This window comes from Moschus berezovskii, chromosome 24 (assembly GCF_049115385.1).
Source record: "Moschus berezovskii isolate FMDL1 chromosome 24, NW_MosBer_1.0, whole genome shotgun sequence".
In the NCBI taxonomy this organism is placed as follows: Eukaryota; Metazoa; Chordata; class Mammalia; order Artiodactyla; family Moschidae; genus Moschus; species Moschus berezovskii.
The window spans coordinates 7,294,752-7,317,100 of record NC_142483.1 but is presented as its reverse complement, the minus strand read 5'-3'; the positions used below and the strand labels follow the sequence as shown (position 1 = coordinate 7,317,100).

Sequence of the window (22,349 nt, the reverse complement as noted above, 5' to 3'; positions counted from 1 at the left end):
GTTTAATGGGAAAGAACACTGAAATTATTCAGCAAAGCAAAATAAAGAGTAATCAATACAAGAAGCATTCAGAGTAACATTTTTACCCCATTTTGTGATATAATCGCAGCAGGAATTGTGGGTACAGTGCAGTGGGTGAGCAGTTGTTTAGATATAATTTAATTTCTCTGAGCGCGAACATCCACTGTGTTACCAACACTAGTGGGGGCGGGATGGGAAACGTCGATTCTGGGGAACTCGCGCGTGTGGCATTGCATCATGGTTTTAGGATGTGCTGCTGACCTTCTCTGGGAGCTGCTTTGAGCAAAGGGGTTCCAGTCCTTCGAATAGCTCCATAGACTTTAGGTCACCTAATTGGCTGTATTTTTCCTTCTGTTCTCATTAAATTCTAAAGCTTGACCAAACAGCTGGGTAGCTTCATCCCCAAGCCACTTATTTTCCGTGTTTCCGCCCAGACTCAGGAGATGGCCTCCAGCCTGGACCTGAGCAACCCCTTAAACAGCGAGTCCCTGGAGGGCTTCGACGAGATGCGGCTGGAGCTGGACCAGCTGGAGGTGCGGGAGAAGCAGCTGCAGGAGCGGATGCAGCAGCTGGACAGAGAGAACCAGGAGCTGAAGGCGGCCATCAGCTTGCAGGGAGAGCAGCTGCAGGTGGAGAGGGAGAGGGGCCGCGCCACCGCCGAGGACAACCGTCGCCTCGCAGACACGGTGGCCGCGCTCCAGAAGCAGTGGGAAATCACCCAGGCCACGCAGAACACCGTGGTGGAGCTGCACATGTGCCTGCAGGCCCTGGAGCTGGGGGCTGCGGAGGAGGAGGAGGGTTACCGCTCGGCCTTGCGGCGGCTGGAGTCCCTGTTGAAGCCCCTGGCTCGGGAGCTCGAGACCACCCGTGACTCCCCGCACAGGAGGAACCAGGACATCCCCGCGGCCAATGTCCCGGAGCAGCCGGCCACAGCCGAGCAGACGGCTGCTACGGCTCTGGATGCAAAGGAGCAGGAAGAGCGCGTCCCTAGTGACTCAGCCCTGGAGACCCAGGAGCTGTCGGTGAGGCTCCAAGTCCTGGAAACTGAGAACACCTGTGTCCAGGAGCGCAGCAGGCACCAGGCAGCGCAGCTGGAGAAGCTGGCCGGAGAACTGCAGCTGAAGGAGGAGGCCCGGGCCTGCCTGGAGCGCCTGGTGGAGGAGACGGCCCTGCTGCGGGAAGACCTGTCCCGCCAGGGGCAGGAGGCAGCCCAGCTCCGGCGCCAGCTTCAGGAGTCGCTGGGCCACTTGGGCTCCCTGGAGGAGGAGCTCACGGAGGCGAGGAGTGAGGCACAGCGGCGGCAGGGGGAGAAGGAGCTGCTGGAGCAGGAGGCCCGCTCACTGACACGGCAGCTGCAGCTCCTGGAGACCCAGCTGGCCCAGGTGAGCCAGCACGTGAGTGACCTGGAGGAGCAGAAGAAGCAGCTCATCCAGGACAGGGACCACCTCAGCCAGAAGGTGGGGACGCTGGAGCGACTTGCTGCACAGCCAGGCCCAGGTCTGCCCGGTGCAGCTGAGATGCGTGAGGCTCCGAACTCTGCCCCACAGCAGGCCTGCGAGACACCAGAGGAGGAACAGCAGGGCCTGTGGGAGGGACAGACAGATGATCCCAGGTCCGGCCCAGAGGACCAGCTCCAGCAGGCCCACAGGGAGCTGGAGAAGGAGCTGCAGAATGTGGCTGAGCGCAACCGCATTCTGGAGGAGAAACTTCAGGCCCTGCAGGCTGATTACCAAGCGCTGCAGCAGCGGGAGGCAGCCAACCAGGGCTCCCAGGCCTCTCTGGAGTCAGAGCAGACAGAGGCAAGCCTGCGGGCCCACGTGGCAGAGAAGGAGGCTGCTCTGCAGAGCAAGGAGGCTGAGTGCCGGCGACTGCGGGAGCAGGTAGAACAGGGCCGGCAGCTCGCTGAGGCCCGGGACGGGGAGCTCCGAGCTCTTGAGGGCCAGTGCCAGCAGCAGTCCCAGCTGATTGAGACCCTCAGGGCAGACGGAGGCCAACAGGGTCTCAGCCCACCTGAAGACCACGCGCCGCAGGAGCTGGCTGCCCAGCTGGCCCTGTCTCAGGCGCAGCTGGAGATCCATCAGGGGGAGGCCCAGCGACTGCAGGCCGCGTTGGTGGAGATCCAGGCCAAGCTACAGGCCGCCCTGGGGGACCAGGAGAAGGTGAAGAGCCAGCTAAGCGTGGCTGAGGCTGCTCTGGCAGAGCACAAGGCCCTCGTGCAGCGACTGAAGGAGCAGAACGAGGCCCTCAACAGGGCCCACGTCCAGGAGCTGCTGCAGTGCTCAGAACGCGAAGGGGCGCTGAGGGAGGAGAGGGCCGGAGAGGCAGAGCAGAGGGAAGAGGAGCTCCAGATCCTGCGGGAGGAGCTGTCCCGGGCCAGGTGCAGCTCTGAGGAGGCCCATCTGGAGCACGCCGAGCTGCAGGAGCAGCTGCACCGCGCCAACACAGACACTGCGGAGCTCGGCATCCAGGTCTGTGCGCTGACTGCCGAGAAAGAGCGGGTGGAGGGGGCGCTGGCCCACACCATTCAGGAGCTGCAGGAGGCCAAAGAGGCAGCCTCCAGGGAGCGGGAGGGCCTGGAGTGCCAAGTGGCAGGGCTGCGGCGAGAGAAGGAGAGCCTGCAGGAGCAGCTGAGGGCAGCCGAGGAGACAGCCGGCTCACTGCCTGGCCTGCAAGCCCAGCTGGCCCAAGCTGAACAGCATGCTCAGAGCCTCCAGGAGACCTCACGCCAGGAGCTCGACACCGTCAAGTTCCAGCTGAGCACCGAGCTCATGGACTACCAGAGAAGACTGAAGGTAACCCTCCCCCCAGCCATCTGAGCTGTACCCACCTCCTGCAGCAGGGCCTGGTGGGTCCCCGAGTGAGGGGAGGCACCTTGGGCCGTGTGGCCCGTGAGGGCCCGGGAATGTCCTGTTGTCATAGCTCACAGCGTCCTTGTCCTGCAAGAACCTATCAGGGACCCAGCACGAGGGAGGGATGCCTTCATTCAGACATCTAATGCCATTGCAGACAAGTTTGGCCTACACAGAATTATTTTTTGTAATTAGCAGCTGACGTTTTAAGAGCAAGTTCTTTGTAGATTTAGTTGGGGGGCTTCTTTTGAAATCTTAGGAGGCGTGTAAACCTGTGCCCTCATTCCTGCATGGCAGCAGTCAGCAGGAGCAGGGTGGGGACTGCCTGCTTTAAGGAAACTTGAGGCCGCTGGTATTTTCCTTACCCTCGTTTATGTACTTGCTTGTCCAAGCCCTTTGGGCTTGTGAGTTCCTGGCTGCCTCAAATCCTGTCCCTGGATTCTCTGTCCCTTCAGCTGCCTTCTGATAACAGTGCAATTGTAATGAACCAACTCAATTCATTTTCACAAGACCCTTGGGATAGACGAGCTTATGTGTGCTCTTAGACTGCACCTGGGAGAAGGGTTAAGAGTGAGGACACAGGCAGCCAGCCGGGGCTTTGGCCTGTGATGCTCGTCACGTGTCTTGCTTCTGGGTCTGCTCCCTCAGACCACTCCTCTCGCTCAGGCAGCTGCCGCCGTTCCACAGATGTGCCTCCCACCCTGTCACTCTGTCCTCTGCAGCTCCATGCAGCTCATGCTCCACCCTTCCCTCGCAGAAATGAAATGCTAAGCTCAGAGCCCAAGCTAAATCTCTTAGCTTGACAGGATTGTATTACCAGTGAAGCCCAAAGCTTACTGAGTTTGGGAGAAAGAGAAGTGGCTTATTTTTATCCACTTAGGTGAGTGGGGCCGAAAGAGTCTCAGAACAAGGTCCCCACTTTTCTGATCCCTTTCGCATCCTCTCAGACCTCCAGTGAAGAATGCAGGAACCTCAGGGGCCAGATGGAGGAGCAGGGTCGGCAGCTGCAGGCCGCCAAGGAGGCCGAGAGGAAGCTGAAGGTAGGCCCGAGCCCTGGGGCCCAGGGGAGGTGCTCCTGCCTGCCTGAGCAGGGGCCAGCCCATCATCTGCCTGGTCATTCTGCTCCCGGGCTGTGGGCCTGTCAGGGAGGGAATCTTGCTTGTCTCTCACTGAACCATCAAGAGGCCTCCCTGCAGGAGACCCAGTGCCCCCACTGAAGCTGCCGTCAGCTCACCTTTGTAGACACCCAGAGTCTATGTCACGGCCCTGCCACTCCCTGGACACCTGGCTGGAGCTGCCAAGTGTGTTTTTTCACACCACCCCCCGCCATGTCTTTGGAGAAGGAAATGGCAACCCACTCCAGTATTCTTGCCTGGGAAATCCCATGGACAGAGGAGCCTGGCGGGCTACGGTCCATGGGGCCGCAAAGAGTCAGACATGACTGAACGACTAATGCACACACACCCGCACATGTTCTCCAAGTCAGTGAGTCTGACTTGAGCTGGACCAGGGGTGGTGCTGAAACATGTCTTCAGGGCTGTGACGGTTTTCAGAAACCCCCACACCCTGCAGCCACACCTCCACCCCTACCCTGGAGCCCCTCCACCCACCACAACTGGCTCTAGTTGATGCTCAAGGGACATAGTTACAAACGGGAGTCTGTCCCACTCCACACACGTACTAGTTCTTGGCCTCTTAAGCTTAAACGAAAGCCCCTTCCATTGGAAGCGCGCCGGCCAGATGGGGTGGAGCGAGCCAGTCACTGGGTGGCATCTTGCACGGCTTCTGCAGCCAGGCGTCTTCTCCCTGCTGTCCTGTGCCAGGCCACCCAGGCGGACGTGCAGGAGAAACTGAGCAGCACCAGCAAGCACCTTGCCGAGTGCCAGGCCGCCATGCTGAGCAAGGACGAAGAGGGGGCCGCCCTGCGCCGAGACTTGGACAGGTCAGTGACGCGGTCTGCCCGCGGGGCCAGTGGGAGGGTCCTCGTGGGAGGGGCGGTTTGGTCCAGTCGCTTAGAAGGTCCGCCCCTCACTCAGCTTTAAAAAGTCCTTTTGCAGGAAAAGCTGTAAACCTAGGAAGTGCTTATGTTGGAAGCATACCACAGAGACCCTTGGCAATCTGCCTGTCATAAGCCTGTAGAAGCTGCAGGGACCCTTTCTCTTAATCCATTGTCATCTCTGGGGGGCATCTTTCACTTCAGGAACTTCATGCTTTGGTAAAAATAAAGAGATAAAAATTGGGCAAGTGTCATGGTACTAACAACAGCAAACCTCTAAGCCTAAAATGTGGCAGGTACCATTTTAAATACTTGATATTTCCTTGCCTAGTTAATCCTCCCAGCGGTCCTGTGAGGATGGTAGTATTACTTATCCCATTTTATAGTAGAGAAAAACGCGGCTCGGAAGAGTGAAGTCACTTTCCCAGGGTCACACAGTGTGTAAGTGGTGATGGCAGGACTAGAACGTAGAACATTTGGCACCAGAGTCTTTTTCTGAGCAACTAGTATTGACCACCTCACACGAAGAGTTGACTCACTGGAAAAGACTCTGATGCTGGGAGGGATTGGGGGCAGGAGGAGAAGGGGACGACAGAGAATGAGATGGCTAGATGGCATCACCGACTCGATGGACGTGAGTTTGAGTGAACTCTGGGGGTTGGTGATGGACAGGGAGGCCTGGCGTGCTGTGATTCATGGGGTCGCAAAGAGTCGGACATGACTGAGCGAATGAACTGAACTGAACTGAGCTCTAAAAAATACATAGATGTATTATTTGTGTTTTATTGTATTTTGTTTTGTTTTAGGGAACTGATTTGTGAGTTATGTGTGTGCATGTTTCCCCCAATATGAGTTTTGACCTGAGTTCTTCATCAGTGACATGACAGGCTGCGGGGTTAAGTGTGAGGTTCTCCCAGCTCATCCAGGAGTGAGTGAGCCAGCCGGGGAGCAGGTTTGGCTTGTCTTCCTGCAGACTCTCCAGTGCTGTGTCTGCGGAGAGCACATCTTGCCGTCACCCTTTCATCATTGTTTCTTTTAATCTTAAAATATGGCCCTCCCTGTGTCCAGCCCCACGGCTGCCACGTCTTCAGGCCTGGCAGCCCCCTGAGTTGTGTGCATCATCAGCCCACCATCCAGCGACGGGGCCAGGCTCGTCCTGCAGGGGATCCTGGCGCCGGACTGCATGTGTGCTCTCAGCAGAAGCAGACACACCAAACTTCCCCGAGGCCTTAGCTTTCCCACCCACCTCCTACCTCCTGCTGCCAGGCCTGGCCCAGGCTCAGCGGGAGATCCAGACCACACTGGGCGCTTAGTAGCCTGGATGTGTATTTCCTCTCACCTGACTCTCCTTTCAGAGTTCAGTTCCTGCAGTACTCTGGCTGCCCTGAGAGCCAGGTCGTGTTCATGTGACAACTTAAAAAGAACCTCCTAAGTTGGTGGTATTGTTTTTAATGCTATAACTGTGTCCCCTAGATCACTTCGGTGGACAGTGTCTAGTAAACAGCTTGCTGGCAACTTTTTACTTGACATGGCAAGGCTGGAATAGATACAAATTGATTAGTCAGGCGCAGCCCTCTGGTTTTCAGGAGCTTTTGTGAATGCCTTGGTTCATAAACCATCCTTGGAAAATCACTGCCTCAGGGGACTGATGAGCTGAATGAGAAGTGGGCAAGGATGGGCAGACTGTGGTTCAGGCAGCCCCTCTCACAGCCGGAGACTCTGCAGTACCCAGAGCAGGATTCCATCGGCCTCGAGGCCTCAGGTTGAACTCCTGGCCATGCAGAGTTAGTGCCTGCTCTGTGCCCAGAGCCACACCTCATGTGTAGAGTCCCAGGGAAACGTGGGGGACAGATGCTCCTCTGCCTGGTCACCTCCAGGAAGCTGCGCCTCAGTTCTTCCTGTGCTGACTCCTTTTTCCTCTGCATATCCACCCCCATCACCGACACATGCACCCCACCCTTTGGGCTCCTCTCACAACCTCACTTTCTCCCAAGAAAAGTGGTGCGGAGTTTGACCCACCTGGGGTGCTCCTAGTGACCTGAGGTCATCCTCCTCCCCCGAGTGTCCCTTGTATTTGTTGTGGGGGGTAGCAGTGTGTGAAGAGTTTGGGTGTGTGAGAGGAGATTTGAAGGCTTAAGGTTTGAATATACACCCTGTGAGTGGAACAGTGCCAGGGGGCTCCCCCAAGACAAAGGCTGGTAGGGCAGCAGGACTGCTTATTAGAGGCTGGGGTTAGCCTGCATGGAAGGGGGAAGCTGGAAATAGTGGGTGATCAGGACTACTTATCACTCCTCCACCAGGACCCAGAAGGAACTTGAAAGAGCCACCGCAAAGGCCCAGGAATATTACAGCAGACTCTGCCAGGAGGCGGCAGACAGGGAGAAGAATGACCAGAAGATGCTCGCTGACCTGGATGACCTGACCAGAACCAAGAAGTACCTGGAGGAGCGGCTGATAGAGCTGCTCAGGTGAGTGTCGGGACAGACCGGGGCCGGGGGCTTCCCCTGAGCTTGGCTTTTCTTTAAAGAAGTGTGCCTCTGCTTGAAGGGACTCTCACAGGGAAGTGGGCCCCTGTCTGCTTGTGTTCCGTCGTAAGGGCACACACACGTGAACAGGGTCTACTCAGGCCCTTGGCAGCCTTAAAAGACAGGATTTCATTGTTCCCACTAGTGTGCGTCTGGTTTGTGTTTTCATATTGCTGTGTTAATTGTTTTCAAAATCTCCGTGTACTCAGACACAGAGTGACGGTCAAAGATGTTTAATATCCTCAGGCCTTCTCCATTCCCTTGCCCCTCTCTCATGAGTCCTTTTCTCCTTCTCCTCCATCTGACTCTCCCCAGCACCTGGGGCCCCAAACTCCAGTGCCTCAGGTAGCAGACAGTGATGTAAATGTGTGACCTGGGCTGGAGGGGCTCTGAGAAACCAGAGGACATGGCTGCGTTGCTCCTGCCAGGTCACCTTACTTCTTCAGAGAAGGTCAAAGTCTGGACTTTTATGTGAAATTGGCCTAAGCCTAAGTTTTAAGTGTTGGCAAGTCATTCTAAAAAAATTTTAAAGCTTTTTGTATAGGAATCTTCTTTCTCTTTTGGCTGCACCCTGTGGCTTGTGGGTTCTTAATTCCCTGACCAGGTATCAAACCTGTGGCCCCTGCAGTGGAAACCCAGAGTCTTAACCACTAGACCTCCAGGGAAGTCCCAGAAATTTTCAAAGATACAAAAGTAGATAGCAGAATGCACCCCTCTGTACCTGTCACCCAGCCTCAACATTATGCTCATGACCAAGTCTTGTTTTTCCTGGAGTCCTGTCCGTTTCTGCCACCTCCTCAGACTGTTCTGAAGCAAATCCCAAACTTCCTGTCATTTCATCCACAAGTATTTTGGTACGTGCCTTCCTAACACTGGGACTCTATTTTAAACAACCACAATATCATTACTGTGCTTAAAAATTTACTAATTCCCAGTGTCATCAAGTATCTAGTCATTTTCCAATTGCTTTATAATTTTTTCGAGTCAGAGTCTAAATTAGATCTGTGTGCTGTGTGGTGACGCCTTTCTTGGATCTCTGTTACTTAGGCATGGTTTCCCCACCATTTCTCCTCTTTTCCTTTGCAGTTTACTTTTAAGGAAAGCAGGTCATTTATCTGGTAGAGTTTCCTGTAGCCTGGGCTTTGCTGATTCCATCTGTATTCCATCTCTTCTGTGTAGCCCATAAATTAATAGTTAGAACCAGAGCAGAGGTTCTCAACCCTGATGCTGTGGGGTGACCGATGACCTCGGTATCAATAGAAGTGAATTCCCCTCCTGTCTTGCAAAATTCAGAAGCAGTCTTATGAAGTGAATCCAGAAGTAGTTCTGTCATTTTCATGAACTCTTTCTTCTGTTTTTCTAATGTGGCTCTGTCCAGGGACAAGGATGCTCTCTGGCAGAAGTCAGATGCCCTGGAATTCCAGCAGAAGCTCAGCGCTGAGGAGAGGTGGCCCGGGGACACGGAGCCAAACCACTGCCTCGACTGCAAGCGGGAGTTCAGCTGGATGGTGCGGAGGCACCACTGCAGGTCAGCGGGCAGCTCGCGGGCAGGGCCCAGAGCCAGAGCAGAGGGCTCCATACAGGGAGTTAGGGCAGGCGTTGGCATGGTGGCCACTTGTCTAGGAAGAGCATGTTGTCTTTCAGTTTTGAGGGAACCAGTTGAGGAGGGGGTGTTAGACAGGGTCCCAGCAGGACACTCAAGGATCCCTGAAAGGGAAGAGAGTTGAATACAGGGCATGTGGGCAGAAGGGAGGGGACCCCCAGGGGTGTGGGCACCCAGGGACCCAAGGCTCGGTGCTCACTTGGCCTGTGGGGATCAGAGGGGAAATGGACCACGGAGAGAGCAGGGGCCGAGGCTTCACCAGAGGAAGATAGAGCGGACCTCCCTGCCCCCAGGACCCGAAGATGGGCAGGCAGGAATGAATTTCAAGTTGGGATGGGGGCGTGGAGAATCGTCCTTAGTTTTAGAGCCCAGCCCCCAGGCGTGGGATGCCCACCTGCATCGTAGTGTCAGGGAGGGGGCTCGGCCTGCTGCTAGGACCCTAGGAAGTAAAACTTCCTCCCATCAGGTGTCACCCAGGTGGCTTTCTTGGAGTCTTAGGAAATGGGCCTTGAGGCCATGGTCCAGAGGGGGCAGAGCCGTGTGTGATGAGCCGTGTGGCGCCCAGAGCCCAGTTCCGGCGCCGAGCAGGGCACTCGCGACCCCTGTGCGGCGTCCTCATAGCCCGTGCCCGTGTCGTCCCCAGGATATGCGGCCGTATCTTCTGTTACTACTGCTGCAACAACTATGCCGTGAGCAAGCACAGCGGCAAGAAGGAGCGCTGCTGCCGAGCCTGCTTCCGGAAGCTGAGCGAGAGCCCCGGGTCCCCCGACAGCAGCAGCTCGGGCACCAGCCAGGGGGAGCCCAGCCCCGCGCGATCCCCCGCCCAGGCCGCACCCCGGGCCACCGGAGGCCAAGGTCAGCTCCCCCACTGCCTCTGTTCTCTGGGGCCACCCTCCCCACCGCCCGACCGTGGCTGCCTAGCTGAGCCACGCCTAGTTCAGTACTTCCAAAGTGAGCCACTGAGAAAGTAGTGCCACCAGTCTGAGGCTTCCTCTTTGCTGTAATTAGGATGGAAAGTGAATTGAAAAGGGACTGACTTTCTCCTGGTATGACTCAGCATTATTATTTAACGTGAGGTCTGTGTGCCTCTTAACTCATGTGCCACCAGTGGAACACCAGCCCGCGCTTTAGAAGATGCTGTCTCCCAGGCCCCAGTCCTGAACTTCTGTCTCGGGACCCCCGAAGGCCAGGCGTGGAATCTGGAAATGAGCGCATCCTCCCTGTCTTCCCATTGGCTCGTGTTCTCACTCAGTGGTGGAGAAGGGCACGTTGTCCTTCACCTCCTCTCTCTCAACTCAGTAAAAGGAAGCGGGATTTGGCCCCTGCTGCTTCTGCTCCGAGCACAGCCTCGCAGGCCCCAGCCCAGGCCTCCGCTCAGGGCTGGACTGTGGTGTAGAGCACGAGGGGACAGAGCGGCAGTGACTCGGGCGGCGGTGAGCGGCATCTCTGCTCAGACGGCCCTGCCTCCTGCAGCCAGAGCCCTGCGCCCCTCCTTGGCCTCAGTCCGGATCGAGGCCAGCCAGCCTTCAGAGACACTGTTAGCTCCTCTTTTGTTTAAATGGATCATCAAGGAGGTTGGCCAACTCCATTATTTATACCAGATACAAACAACTGCTCAGGGATGGGGAAGTGTACTTTGCACAGCATTAGTGTGTTATTTAAAAGTTACTGAATTTTGAAAGCCTTTTATATATCCTGAGTATGATTTATTTATCATATATGTGTTTTACAAATGTCTTTTCCCAACCTATATCCTGTCTTTTTAAATTTTCTTTTGATGAGCATAATTTGGATAAAGTCCAGTCTATCAGTTTTTTCCCCTTATGGGTCAATTTTTTCCTGTTCTTTTAATATCATATCTCTCTTTGTTTAACTCAAGAACTCAAAGGTCTTCTTTTGTTTTCTCCTAAAAGTTTTATAGTTTTAGATTCACATTTAGGTCTACGGTTCATTTTGAGGTAATTTTTTTATATAATGCAAGCTTTGCCGAAAAATTCATTTTTTGTATATGGTTGTCCAGTTATTCCAACACCATTTGGTTGAAAGGTTTATTCCCATAGAATTGCTTTTGTGCTTTTCTCAAAAATCAGTTTCCTTTATATATGTTTCAGTATCTGGGCTTTCTGTTCCACTCCATTTACCAACATGCCTTTCTTTCACCAATGCCACACTGTTATGACTGCCGTAATTTTATAATAAGTCTTAAAATCGGGCAGAGTGAGTCCTCCAATTTTCTTCTTTATTAAAGTTTAGCTATTCTAGGTTGTATGCTTTTTCACATAAATTTTAGAATTAACTCGTCAATTTCTACAAAAGCATCCTGGTGGCATTGTGGCTGGGATTGCGTTGAGTCTCTGCTACAGCAGTCTGAGGAGAATTGCCAAAGTAACAGAGTTCAGTCCACACGCGGCCGAGCACTCTGTTTAGGGCTCCTTTGGTTTCTCTCGGTGGGCATCATTTTGGGTCCCTGTTGCTCATTTTCCCTTCCCTCCTCTTCCTTCCCCCTTCCCCCGCCAGCCTCGAAAGGCGGGTTCAGGAATGTGGCTGGTCCTATGGAAAAGAGCCAGTCCCTGTTCCCCCTTTTTCAGCCTGTGCCTCAAGCCACCCTCCATTATGCAGACTTTAGACCAGAGGAAGAACGTCCCTCCTAAAGCCTGGCCCGTCCACGAGCCATGAGGCAGGGCCCGCTGGGAACTTGCAGCCCACATGAACTCTTCTTCTTGCTGACTGGCTCATTCTGGGTGTTTCAGTGACAACACAGGGTGGCATGGTGCCAGCGTGCTGAGGTTGCTTGTTTTGATTTCTGATATTTCCTGCCTCCTCCCCTGCCTGTCTTTCTTTCTACCTTACTTGCCTTTTCTTCTTTCACCTCAGGCCTGCCATCACAGCTTCCATCACATGCAGGAGGGTGCTTGTTGGTGGGCTGGGGGTGACTAGAACAGCAGCATCCACACAGCGTCCTTCCTACCCGGTGCTCTGCAGGGTTGGGCACGAGTCTGTCGAGCTTCAGGGGTTGGTGGGGTTGGGTGGCGGGGAGGGGGGGAGGGGGGGCAGGTCTTTTCCACCCCCTAGTGGACTGAGACGGAAATGCAGGTCACACAGACTCCTGCCCTCAAAGAGGCATGCATGAGGTGTGTGTCTGCTGGAGCAAGGATTCAGCAACAGGGAAATAAGTTTATCTTTTTGTTGGGTTCTTTCCTGATAAGGTTTTGATAAGTTTTTTCCTTCTAAGTAACGGACTCTAGTAAGGTCATGCTCAAAATTCTCCAAGCTAGGCTTCAGCAATATGTGAATCATGAACTTCCAGATGTTCAAGCAGGTTTTAGAAAAGGCAGAGGCACCAGAGATCAAATTGCCAACATCTGCTGGATCATGGAGAAAGCAAGAGAGTTCCAGAAAAACATCTATTTCTTCTTCATTGACTATGCCAAGACCTTTGACTGTGTGGATCACAATAAACTGTGGAACATTCTGAAAGAGATGGGAATCCCAGGCCACCTGACCTGCCTCTTGAGAAACCTGTATGCAGGTCAGGAAGCAACAGTTAGAACTGGACATGGAACAACAGACTGATTCCAAATAGGAAAAGGAGTACGTCAAGGTTGTATATTGTCACCTTGCTTATTTAACTTATATGCAGAGTACATCATGAGGAATGCTGGGCTGGAAGAAGCACAAGCTGGAATCAAGATTGCTGGGAGAAATATCAATAACCTCAGATATGCAGGTGACACCACCCTTATGGCAGAAAGTGAAGAGGAACTCAAAGGCCTCTTGATGAAAGTGAAAGAGGAGAGTAAAAAGGTTGGCTTGAAGCTCAACATTCAGAAAACGAAGATCATGGCATCTGGTCCCATCACTTCTCGGGAAATAGATGGGGAAACAGTGGAAACCGTGTCAGACTTTATTTTTTGGGGGCTCCAAAATCACTGCAGATGCTGACTGCAGCCATGAAATTAAAAGACGCTTACTCCTTGGAAGGAAAGTTATGACCAGCCTAGATAGCATATTGAAAAGCAGAGACATTACTTTGCCAACCAAGGTCCGTCTAGTCAAGGCTATGGTTTTTCCCGTGGTGATCGCCGAATAATTGATGCTTTTGAACTGTGGTGCTGGAGAAGACTCTTGAGAGTCCCTTGGACTGCAAGGAGATCCAACCAGTCCATTCTAGAGGAGATCAATCCTGGGTGTTCATTGGAAGGACTTATGCTAAAGCTGAAACTCCAATGCTTTGGCCACCTCATGCAACGAGTTGACTCACTGGAAAAGACTCTGATGCTGGGAGCGATTGGGGGTAGGAGGAGACGGAGAAGACAGAGAATGAGGTGGCTGAATGGCATCACCGACTCGATGGACATGAGTTTGAGTGAACTCCGGGAGTTGGTGATGGACAGGGAGGCCTTTCGTGTTGTGGTTCACGGGGTCGCTAAGAGTCGGACACGACTGAGCGACTGAACTGAACTGAACTAAGGGGCTCAGAGAACATGTTAGAGCTTAAAACCCCTCCATGCCCACGCCCCTGCCTAAGGGACTTCAGAGAAAACACTTACTTTGTTCAGTTTCACCTGTAGTCCCCTCATCTGCTTTTCTGAAACATCCCAACAGCCATTTGTTTCCATCTGGACAGAGTCGCTGTCGGTTGAGTGAGCACTGCAGGGTGCGTCCTCCCGGTTCGTCCTGCGTAGCTGCACTCCCGCCCCGTCCCGTGCATGACCATGCGTTTCTCTTCTCTCCCTGCTTGCATCTCGCCCCAGGTGCAAACACCGACTGCCGGCCGCCGGATGATGCCGTGTTTGACATCATCACAGATGAGGAGTTGTGCCAGATACAGGAGTCCGGCTCCTCCTTGCCTGAAACACCTACTGAGACTGATCCTCTTGACCCGAATGTGGCCGAACAGTGAGTAGACATCACCTTCCTTTCCTGAGTTCTCATTAAGAGCCTGGTATTGCGCCTTCTTTCTTTTTTAAAAATACTCATTTGGGTGCACGGGGTCTTGGTTGCAGCACTCAGGATCTTCAGACTTCGTTGCATCATGCAGGATCTTTAGTTGTGGCATGCGAACTCTTAGTTGCGTGTGAGATCTAGTTCCTAACCAGGGATTGAAGCCAGGCCCCCTGTAATGGAGCTTGAGTCTCAGCCACTGGACCACCAGGGAAGTCCCTGGCCTCGTGCTTTCTCATCAGAGGATTAGGAAAGCTCAGAAGCAGGATCGCCTGTCTTTTATTAAGGGAAGGTGCCTGAGAACAGTGCTCAGGGCAGGTGGTCCTTGAACAGCACCAGGACTCGGGGAGTGGTCAGGGTTGAGCCTTGTCAGAGAGTTTCTGGGCGTTTCTGTCAGTAGTCCTTCTGATTTCAGCAACTCCATGAAGCCTTTTTTGTCTTGGGCAACTATATTAATCCACTTAGGCTGACATGACAGAATGCTATACACCAGATGACTTCACCAACAGAAATCTAATTTGTCAAGTTGTGGAAGTTGCAGGCCAAGGTACCAGCAGGTTTAGTTTCCTGAGGCCTCCCCTTGGCTTGCAGATGGCCGCTCTCTTCCTGTCTCTTCATGTGGTCGGCCCCGACCCTGGGCATGTGCACCCTTGTCTCTCTGGGTCCTAATCTTCTCTTCTTACAAGGACAGCAGTCAGATTGGATTAGGGCCCACCTTATTGGCCTCATTTTAACTAACTTCTTTAATGGTCTTGGGCTTCCCTGGTGGCTCAGATGGTAAAGAATCCTCCTTCAATGTGGGAGATCTAGGTTTGACCCCTGGGTTGGGAAGATCCCCTGGAGGAGGAAATGGCAACCCACTCAAGTATTCTTGCCTGGAGAATCCCATGGGATCACAAAGAGTCGGACCCGCCTGAGCGACTTGTCACTTTTAATGGTCTTATCTCCAAAAGCAGCCACGTCCTAAGGCGCTGGGGGTTAGGACATCAGCATGGGGACTAAAGTGCACGTGCTCGCGTGCAGCAGAGATCCGGGATGACTTCTGCTGGATGATTCAGAAGAGCAGCCCTTCCTGGGCTGCCGCAGCCATGCTCAGAACAACACACTGCTCTTTAAAAACCACGTCATAGAACTACTCATCAGGCCTGGTAATGGTGCCACAAGAAAGGAAGCTCAGATTAATTTCAGTTCTCTTAAGAGGTTTCTCTCAGAAGTTCCTCTTGCTTCAGCTAAGGCCTCTTCGAGCCCTGGAGTTCTAAAAGCAATAAAAAATACGGACAAGTCTGTTACCCAGCACTCTGTGGAACCGAGGGACTTTCTCCCAACTAGCCTGGGCCCTGTCCCATCACCATGACCCGGACACTCCAAACCTTCCCACTGCTGTAGATGGACAGCAACCAGCACGGGCCATCCATCCTTCAGTGCCAGCTCTCCATTGGCCTCCCCAATTTTTCTGGGCCAGCTGTTTTCCAACAAAGCTTGCGAGGAGAGTTGTGCAAGGGTTAATTTCTAAATAAATGAAATAACTGCATCAAGTGCCACCGTACTAAAGTGTCACCGTACTGGCAGCCTCACTTGGTATTTCTCAGCCCCAGGGGTCCGGCTGAAATGCAGTTTCTTCTGCAAAGCACTGCCTGCTCAGATGCTCGAGGGAGAATTAACAGGGTTCTTGTGTCCAGACATTCCTTGACCTACTTTCCATCCAGGTAGGGAGCTTCATGATAGTTTTGCCCACTCATGTTGAGATCTCTATTCCTCTCTTCATGCCCAGAGTTCAGAGGAGGGCTGGCACCAATCTGTCAGATTTATCATCTGGGATTTCTGCTGCATGGGAGATGCGGTTAATCTTGGGAGGCTCTCAGCTCAGTAGATTTTAGGCTCCAGCGTGTGTCCCTATACTCGGTTATTCTCATGCTTGAGGGTGACTGAGCTCGCATTAAGGATACAGCCAGCCCCATCACCCAACCTAAGGTGCTCACTGTGATCGTGGGCCTCTGCTTTTCCTGCTGAAAGCCCCACCTTGAAGCCTTGCCTGACTGTGTGAGCCTGCAGTGTTCCCCCGATCCCCATGGAGTGCCCCCTAGGGCACGTTCTGTTGGGTTTGCACTAAGCCACCCTTTTCTTTTCTCGCCTGGCAACTCTTCACTGACTGTGCCTTGACTCCTGGCCAGGTGTGTTAGGGGTCAGGTGAGCCAGACCAGAACCTCGGGGCCTTGGAGATGGTCTCAGGCTCACCGGTGCGTGAGAAAGTACCCCTTCAACTCCCCCTCACTTCACCCCTCATCTTCCCCTTTCCTAGTAGGAACAAAAGCAGAAGGTCTCTGACCACTGCCAAACGTGTGTGTTTCAGTCGTGGGAAATCAGGAAGCGTTCCAGGGAAAGGAAACTGCCAGCATGCTGGCCTCGGCCTCCCAGGCAGATCCAGGGCTAATGGATGGATCTGCGGTCCTGTGCTGAGTCTGTTTGGATGAAGGGTAAGCCCTCCGAGTCAGTTCAGGGCCTGCCCCGTCTCACACCTTGCTTGCACATTAACTGGAGGTGTCTCCTGCATTTTTTTCTTAGGTTTAAAACCACCAGGAGTCTGAGAAAGTAGCGATGGGGAGAGGGGTGGTACAGAGCCTGGGTTTGTCATCCCTGCCAAGAGATTTAGAGAAAGAAATCAGCCAGTCCAAAGTAAGAAGTGGTCCGGAGGGGATACACTGCAAAAGTGCTAATATGGAGAACGGAGGCCCCCGGAGGTCCTGTCGCTGAAAAGCCCTCTGTTAGCTTTTTCCCTCAGGAGCTGCATCTGCGCGTGCCCTCACTTAGTCCCCGCCCAGCCCTCCGCAGAGTAGGGGTTATGGTCCCTGTTTCATGTATCGAGGCACTGAAGCTCAGGAGGCCAGGCAGCTTGCTCCAGGTCAGGGGGTTGCAACTGTCAGAACTAAGCTTTGTACCCAGAACCCCTCCCTCTAGTCACAGGCACGAGATGCATTTTGCAGCGTCCTGCCTCCGTCTCCTGGCCCCGTGTCCCCATCTTCCCATAAAAAAGCTGTCACCCTTCATCCACTGCCCCCTCCTCACAAGGTCCTCAGGACAAACATGGTTGTCTGCCCTGGCCCCTGGCTGTGACAGGACAGGAAGAGGTCCCAGAGCCCAGGCGCTGAGCAAGAGCTGGCCGGACGCCGCTGATCCCTCAGCAGCCTCCCAGCAGCCCCGGCACATGGCCCCAGGGCACAGGCCTCACCAGGTGGGAAGGTGACGTTTCCAGACCCCACGGACATGCACACCCTTCCCCATGGCCATCCATGCCCACCTTCAGCTGTCTCCCTGACAGAGGCCCGGCTGTTCTCAGGCCTGAAGCAGGCTGAGAAGGAAAGAGAGCTCCTTTCGCCCACAGCAGGGCTTGGCCTCGAGTCCTTGGCCTCCCCCAGGCCTATCTCCCCTTCTTGAGCAGACCGTGTCAGTGAAGAGCTTGAGCTCCCGAGTCAGATGCTCTTGGTCAGGTCCTGTTTTGCTGCCTCTAGGTTCACCGCAGGCCCCTGAGCTCAACTTCCTCCCTGATACATACAAGATGGGGCCAGCACCCACTCGCACAGTGTTAAGAGGGTCAGATGTGTACTGTGTGGGGAGCCTTCCACGGAGGTGCCTTGTTTTTGCCTTGTTTTCCCTGAGCTGTGAGGTCAAGGGCCATGCTGTGGTGTCTACTGCACGGGCTCTGGTTCGCTGCACCTCGTAACTCAGGTGTCTTCACCAAAGAACATCCTGCCCTTTGCCCAGGATTACTGAATTCAAGCTCTAGAGACTGCGCCAACCCACAGAGTATCTTAGCCAGCACCTACTTTAGAATGGGTGCTCTGTGGTCAGTGCTTCGGGGAACTGTTGTGGGTTTATCACCAACCCGGAGATCCAGTGCCTGGTATTTCAAACAAAACGAGAACAGAACATGGTGAACATGGTTAAGGTTAGAAAGCCACTTTTTGTTGTTGTTCTTTCGCTCGGTCGTGTCTGACCTCAGGGACTACAGCATGCCAAGCTTCCCTGTCCTTCACTGTCTCCCGGAGTTTGCGCAGACTTATATCCATTGAATGGGTGATGCTAACCCACCATCTCATCCTCTGTTGCCCCATTCTCCTCCTGCCCTCAGTCTTGCCCAGAATCAGGATCCCTTCACATCAGGGGGCCAAAGTATTGGAGCTTCAGCTTTAGCATCAGTCCTTCCAATGAATATTCAGGGTTGATTTCCTTTAGGATTGACTGGTTTGATCTCCTCGCTGTCCAGGGGACTCTTAAGAGTCTTCTCCAACACCACAGTTCAAAAGCATCAAATCTTTGGTGCTCTGCCTTCTTTATGGTGCAACTTTCACATCCGTACATGACTACCAGAAAAACCATAGCTTTGACTAGAAGGACCTTTGTTGGTAAAGTAATATCTCTGCTTTTTATTTTATTTTTTTTTACAGAGGATCACAGAAGTTTCTGGCCTCTTTCTGACCAGGTGTTCTGGTTCTGGGTGTATTTACATTAAAACAAACAATAAATGCTACATTTATAATAGAGAAAATGATGATTGTACTGATCTATTTACTTGTCTCCTTGCCATCTGCATCCCTTCCCTCCTACATGCCACTCCTGGATTTTTCAGTTTTTGAATGATATTCTCATGTGGATTTTCAGCCCAGAGTCCCTGTTGTCTTAAAGGATCAAGTCGGGGCAACTCCTCAGCGTGGTTTTTCAGGGCCCTTTGCATTCTGAACGAGTTCACTTCTTAACTTTTCAGCATTATTTCAAATCATGAGTTCTTATCTTAGATTGCCACCTCTATTTACTAGAGGATCTCTCAGAGGTTACCCAGCCATCAATGGACATCTTTGTCATTACCTGTCTTTCTCCCTTTCACCCAAAATTATTTTCTCTGTAATAGCTTCAAGATAGGTCCAGTGTAGGGTTTTTGTTTTTTTTTTTTTTCTTTACAGTTAAAAGTATTTTTATTAAAAAAGCACAAATGCAAAGAAATGAACAGAGGAAAATTTATGCGTCGAACCTGGACTGGTCACTTATGATAATATACATGCTACAATTCCATTCTCCCCAATCATTCCACCTTCACCCTCTCCCACAGAGTCCCAAAGACTGTTCTAAATGCCTATGTCTCTTTTGCAGTCTCTTATACAGGGTTCAGGTTACCATTTTTCTAAATTCCATATATATGCGTTAATATACAGTATTGATGTTCTTCTTTCTGGCTTACTTCACTCTGTATAATTGGCTCCAATTTCATCCACCTCATTAAAACTGATTCAAATGCATTCTTTTTGATGGCTGAGAAATACTCCATTGTGTATATGTACCAAAGCTTTCTTATCCATTCATCTGCAGATGGACATCTAGGTTGCTTCCATGTCCTGGCTATTATAAACAGTGCTGCAATGAACATTGGAGTACATGTGTCTCTTTCAATTCTGGTTTCCTCGGTGTGTATGCCCAGGAGTGCGATCGCTGGATCATATGGCAGTTCTATTTCCAGTTTTCTGAGGAATCTCCACACTGTTCTCCATAGTGGCTGTACTAGTTTGCATTCCCACCAACAGTGTAAGAGGGTTCCCTTCTCTCCACACCCTCTCCAGCATTTATTGCATGTAGACTTTTGGATAGTAGCCATTCTGACTGGTGTGAAATGGTATCTCATTGTGGTTTTGATTTGCATTTCTCTGATGATGAGGGATGTTGAGCATTTTTTCATGTGTTTGTTAGCCATCTTTATGTCTTCTTTGGAGAAATGTCTGTTTAGTTCTTTGGCCCATTTTTTGATTGGGTCACTTAGTTTTCTGGAACTGAGCTGCAGGAGCTGCTTGTATAATTTGGAGATTAATCCTTTATCAGTTGCTTCATTTGCTATTATTTTCTCCCATTCTGAAGGCTGTCTTTTCACCTTGCTTAGAGTTTCCTTTGCTGTGCAGAAGCTTTTGATTTTAATTAGGTCCCATTTGTTTATTTTTGCTTTTATTTCCAATATTCTGGGAGGTGGGTCTTGGAGGATCCTGCTGTGATTTATGTCGGAGAGTGTTTTGCCTACGTTCTCCTCTAGGAGTTTTATAGTTTCTGGTCTTACATTTAGATCTTTAATCCATTTTGAGTTTATTTTGGTGTATGGTGTTAGGAAGTGTTCTAGTTTCGTTCTTTTACAAGTGGCTGACCAGTTTTCCCAGCACCACTTGTTAAAGAGACTGTCTTTTCTCCATTTTATATTCTTGCCTCCTTTGTCGAAGATAATGCAAAAGAAACAAGAGACCATAGCAAAAATCAACAAAGCCAAAAGCTGGTTCTTTGAGAAGGTGAATAAAATTGACAAACCACTAGCCAGACTCATCAAGAAACAAAGGGAGAAGAACCAAATCAATAAAATTAGAAATGAAAATGGAGAGATCACAACTGACAACACAGAAATACAAAGGATTATTAGAGAATACTATCAGCAATTATATGGCAATAAAATGAATAACCTGGAAGAAATGGACAAATTCCTAGAAAAGTACAACTTTCCAAAACTGAACCAGGAAGAAATGGAAAATCTGAACAAACCCATCACAAGCACGGAAATTGAAACTGTAATCAAAAATCTCCCAGCAAACAAAAGCCCAGGTCCAGACGGCTTCACAGCTGAATTCTACCAAAAATTTAGAGAAGAGCTAACACCTATTCTACTCAAACTCTTCCAGAAAATAGCTGAGGAAGGGAAACTTCCAAACTGATTCTATGAGGCCACCATCACCCTAATCCCAAAACCTGGTAAAGACCCCACAAAAAAAGAAAACTATAGGCCAATATCACTGATGAACATAGATGCAAAAATCCTTAACAAAATTCTAGCAATCAGAATCCAACAACACATTAAGAAGATCATACATCATGACCAAGTGGGCTTTATCCCAGGAATGCAAGGATTCTTCAATATCCGCAAATCAATCAACGTAATACACCACATTAACAAACTGAAAAATAAAAATCATATGATTATCTCAATAGATGCAGAGAAAGCCTTCGACAAAATTCAACATCCATTTTTGATAAAAACCCTCCAGAAAGTGGGAATTGAAGGGACATACCTCAACATAATAAAAGCTATATATGACAAACCCACAGCAAACATTATCCTCAATGGTGAAAAACTGAAAGCATTTCCCCTAAAGTCAGGAACAAGACAAGGGTGCCCACTCTCACCACTACTATTCAACATAGTTCTGGAAGTTTTGGCCACAGCAATCAGAGCAGAAAAAGACATAAAAGGAATACAAATTGGAAAAGAAGAAGTAAAGCTTTCACTGTTCGCTGATGACATGATCCTCTACACAGAAAACCCTAAAGACTCTACCAGAAAACTACTAGAGCTAATCAATGATTACAGTAAAGTTGCAGGATATAAAATCAACACACAGAAATCCCTTGCATTCCTATACACTAATAATGAGAAAATAGAAAGAGAAGTTAAGGAAACTATTCCATTCACTGTTGCAACGAAAACAATTAAATACTTAGGAATATATCTACCTAAGGAAACAAAAGACTTGTACATAGAAAACTATAAAACACTAGTGAAAGTAATCAAAGAGGACACTAATAGATGGAGAAATATACCGTGTTCGTGGACTGGAAGAATAAATATTGTAAAAATGAGTATACTACCCAAAGTAATTTATACATTCAATGCAATCCCTATCAAGCTACCAACAATATTTTTCACAGAACTAGAACAAATAATCTCACAATTTGTATGGAAATACAAAAAACCTCGAATAGCCAAAGCAATTTTGAGGAAGAAGAATGGAACTGGGGGAATTAACCTGCCGGACTTCAGGCTCTATTACAAAGCCACAGTCATCAAGACAGTATGGTACTGGCATAAAGACAGAAATATAGATCAATGGAACAAAATAGAAAGCCCAGAGATAAACCCACGCTCCTATGGATATCTCTGCTTTTTAATACACTATCTAGGTTTGTCGTAGCTTTTTTTCCAAGGAGCAAGCGTCTTGTAACTTCATGGCTGCAGTAAACATCCGCATGTTTTTGGAGCCCAAGAAAATAGTCTGTCACTGTTTCCATTTTTATCCCATCTATTTCCCATGAAGTGATGGGACCGGATGCCATGATCTTCGTTTTTTGAATGTGGAGTTTTAAGCCAGCGTTTTCACTCTCCTCTTTCACTTTCATCAAGAGGCTCTTTAGTTCCTCTTCACTTTTTTGCCATTAGGGTGGTATCATCTGCATATCTGAGGTTATTGATATTTCTCCTGGCAATCTCAACTCAAGCTTATGCTTCATCCAGCCCAGCGTTTCACATGATGTGCTCTGCATAGAAGTTCAATAAACAGGGTGACAACATACAGCCTTGAGGTACTCCTTTCCCAACTTGAATCAGTCAGTTGTTCCAT

The 22,349-nt window shown here is 50.7% G+C and overlaps 1 protein-coding gene across 5 annotated transcripts in view; it reads left to right on the top strand.

Moving 5' to 3' along the window:
- FYCO1 (FYVE and coiled-coil domain autophagy adaptor 1) overlaps window positions 1–22,349 on the top strand; it is an 82,936-nt gene that overhangs the window by 26,274 nt on the left and 34,313 nt on the right. For 2 of the 5 annotated variants that reach the window (XM_055413622.2, XM_055413623.2), the window contains exons 8-14: window positions 456–2,813; window positions 3,818–3,910; window positions 4,694–4,812; window positions 7,167–7,334; window positions 8,770–8,919; window positions 9,638–9,849; window positions 13,749–13,893. In XM_055413622.2, coding sequence (XP_055269597.2) covers window positions 456–2,813; window positions 3,818–3,910; window positions 4,694–4,812; window positions 7,167–7,334; window positions 8,770–8,919; window positions 9,638–9,849; window positions 13,749–13,893 — 3,245 coding nt within the window. Of the gene's footprint in view, window positions 1–455; window positions 2,814–3,817; window positions 3,911–4,693; window positions 4,813–7,166; window positions 7,335–8,769; window positions 8,920–9,637; window positions 9,850–13,748; window positions 13,894–14,891; window positions 16,241–16,288; window positions 17,039–18,380; window positions 19,034–22,349 lie in introns of those variants that run through there. The other 3 variants (XM_088831816.1, XM_055413625.2, XM_088831817.1) reach the window with 3 other exon arrangements.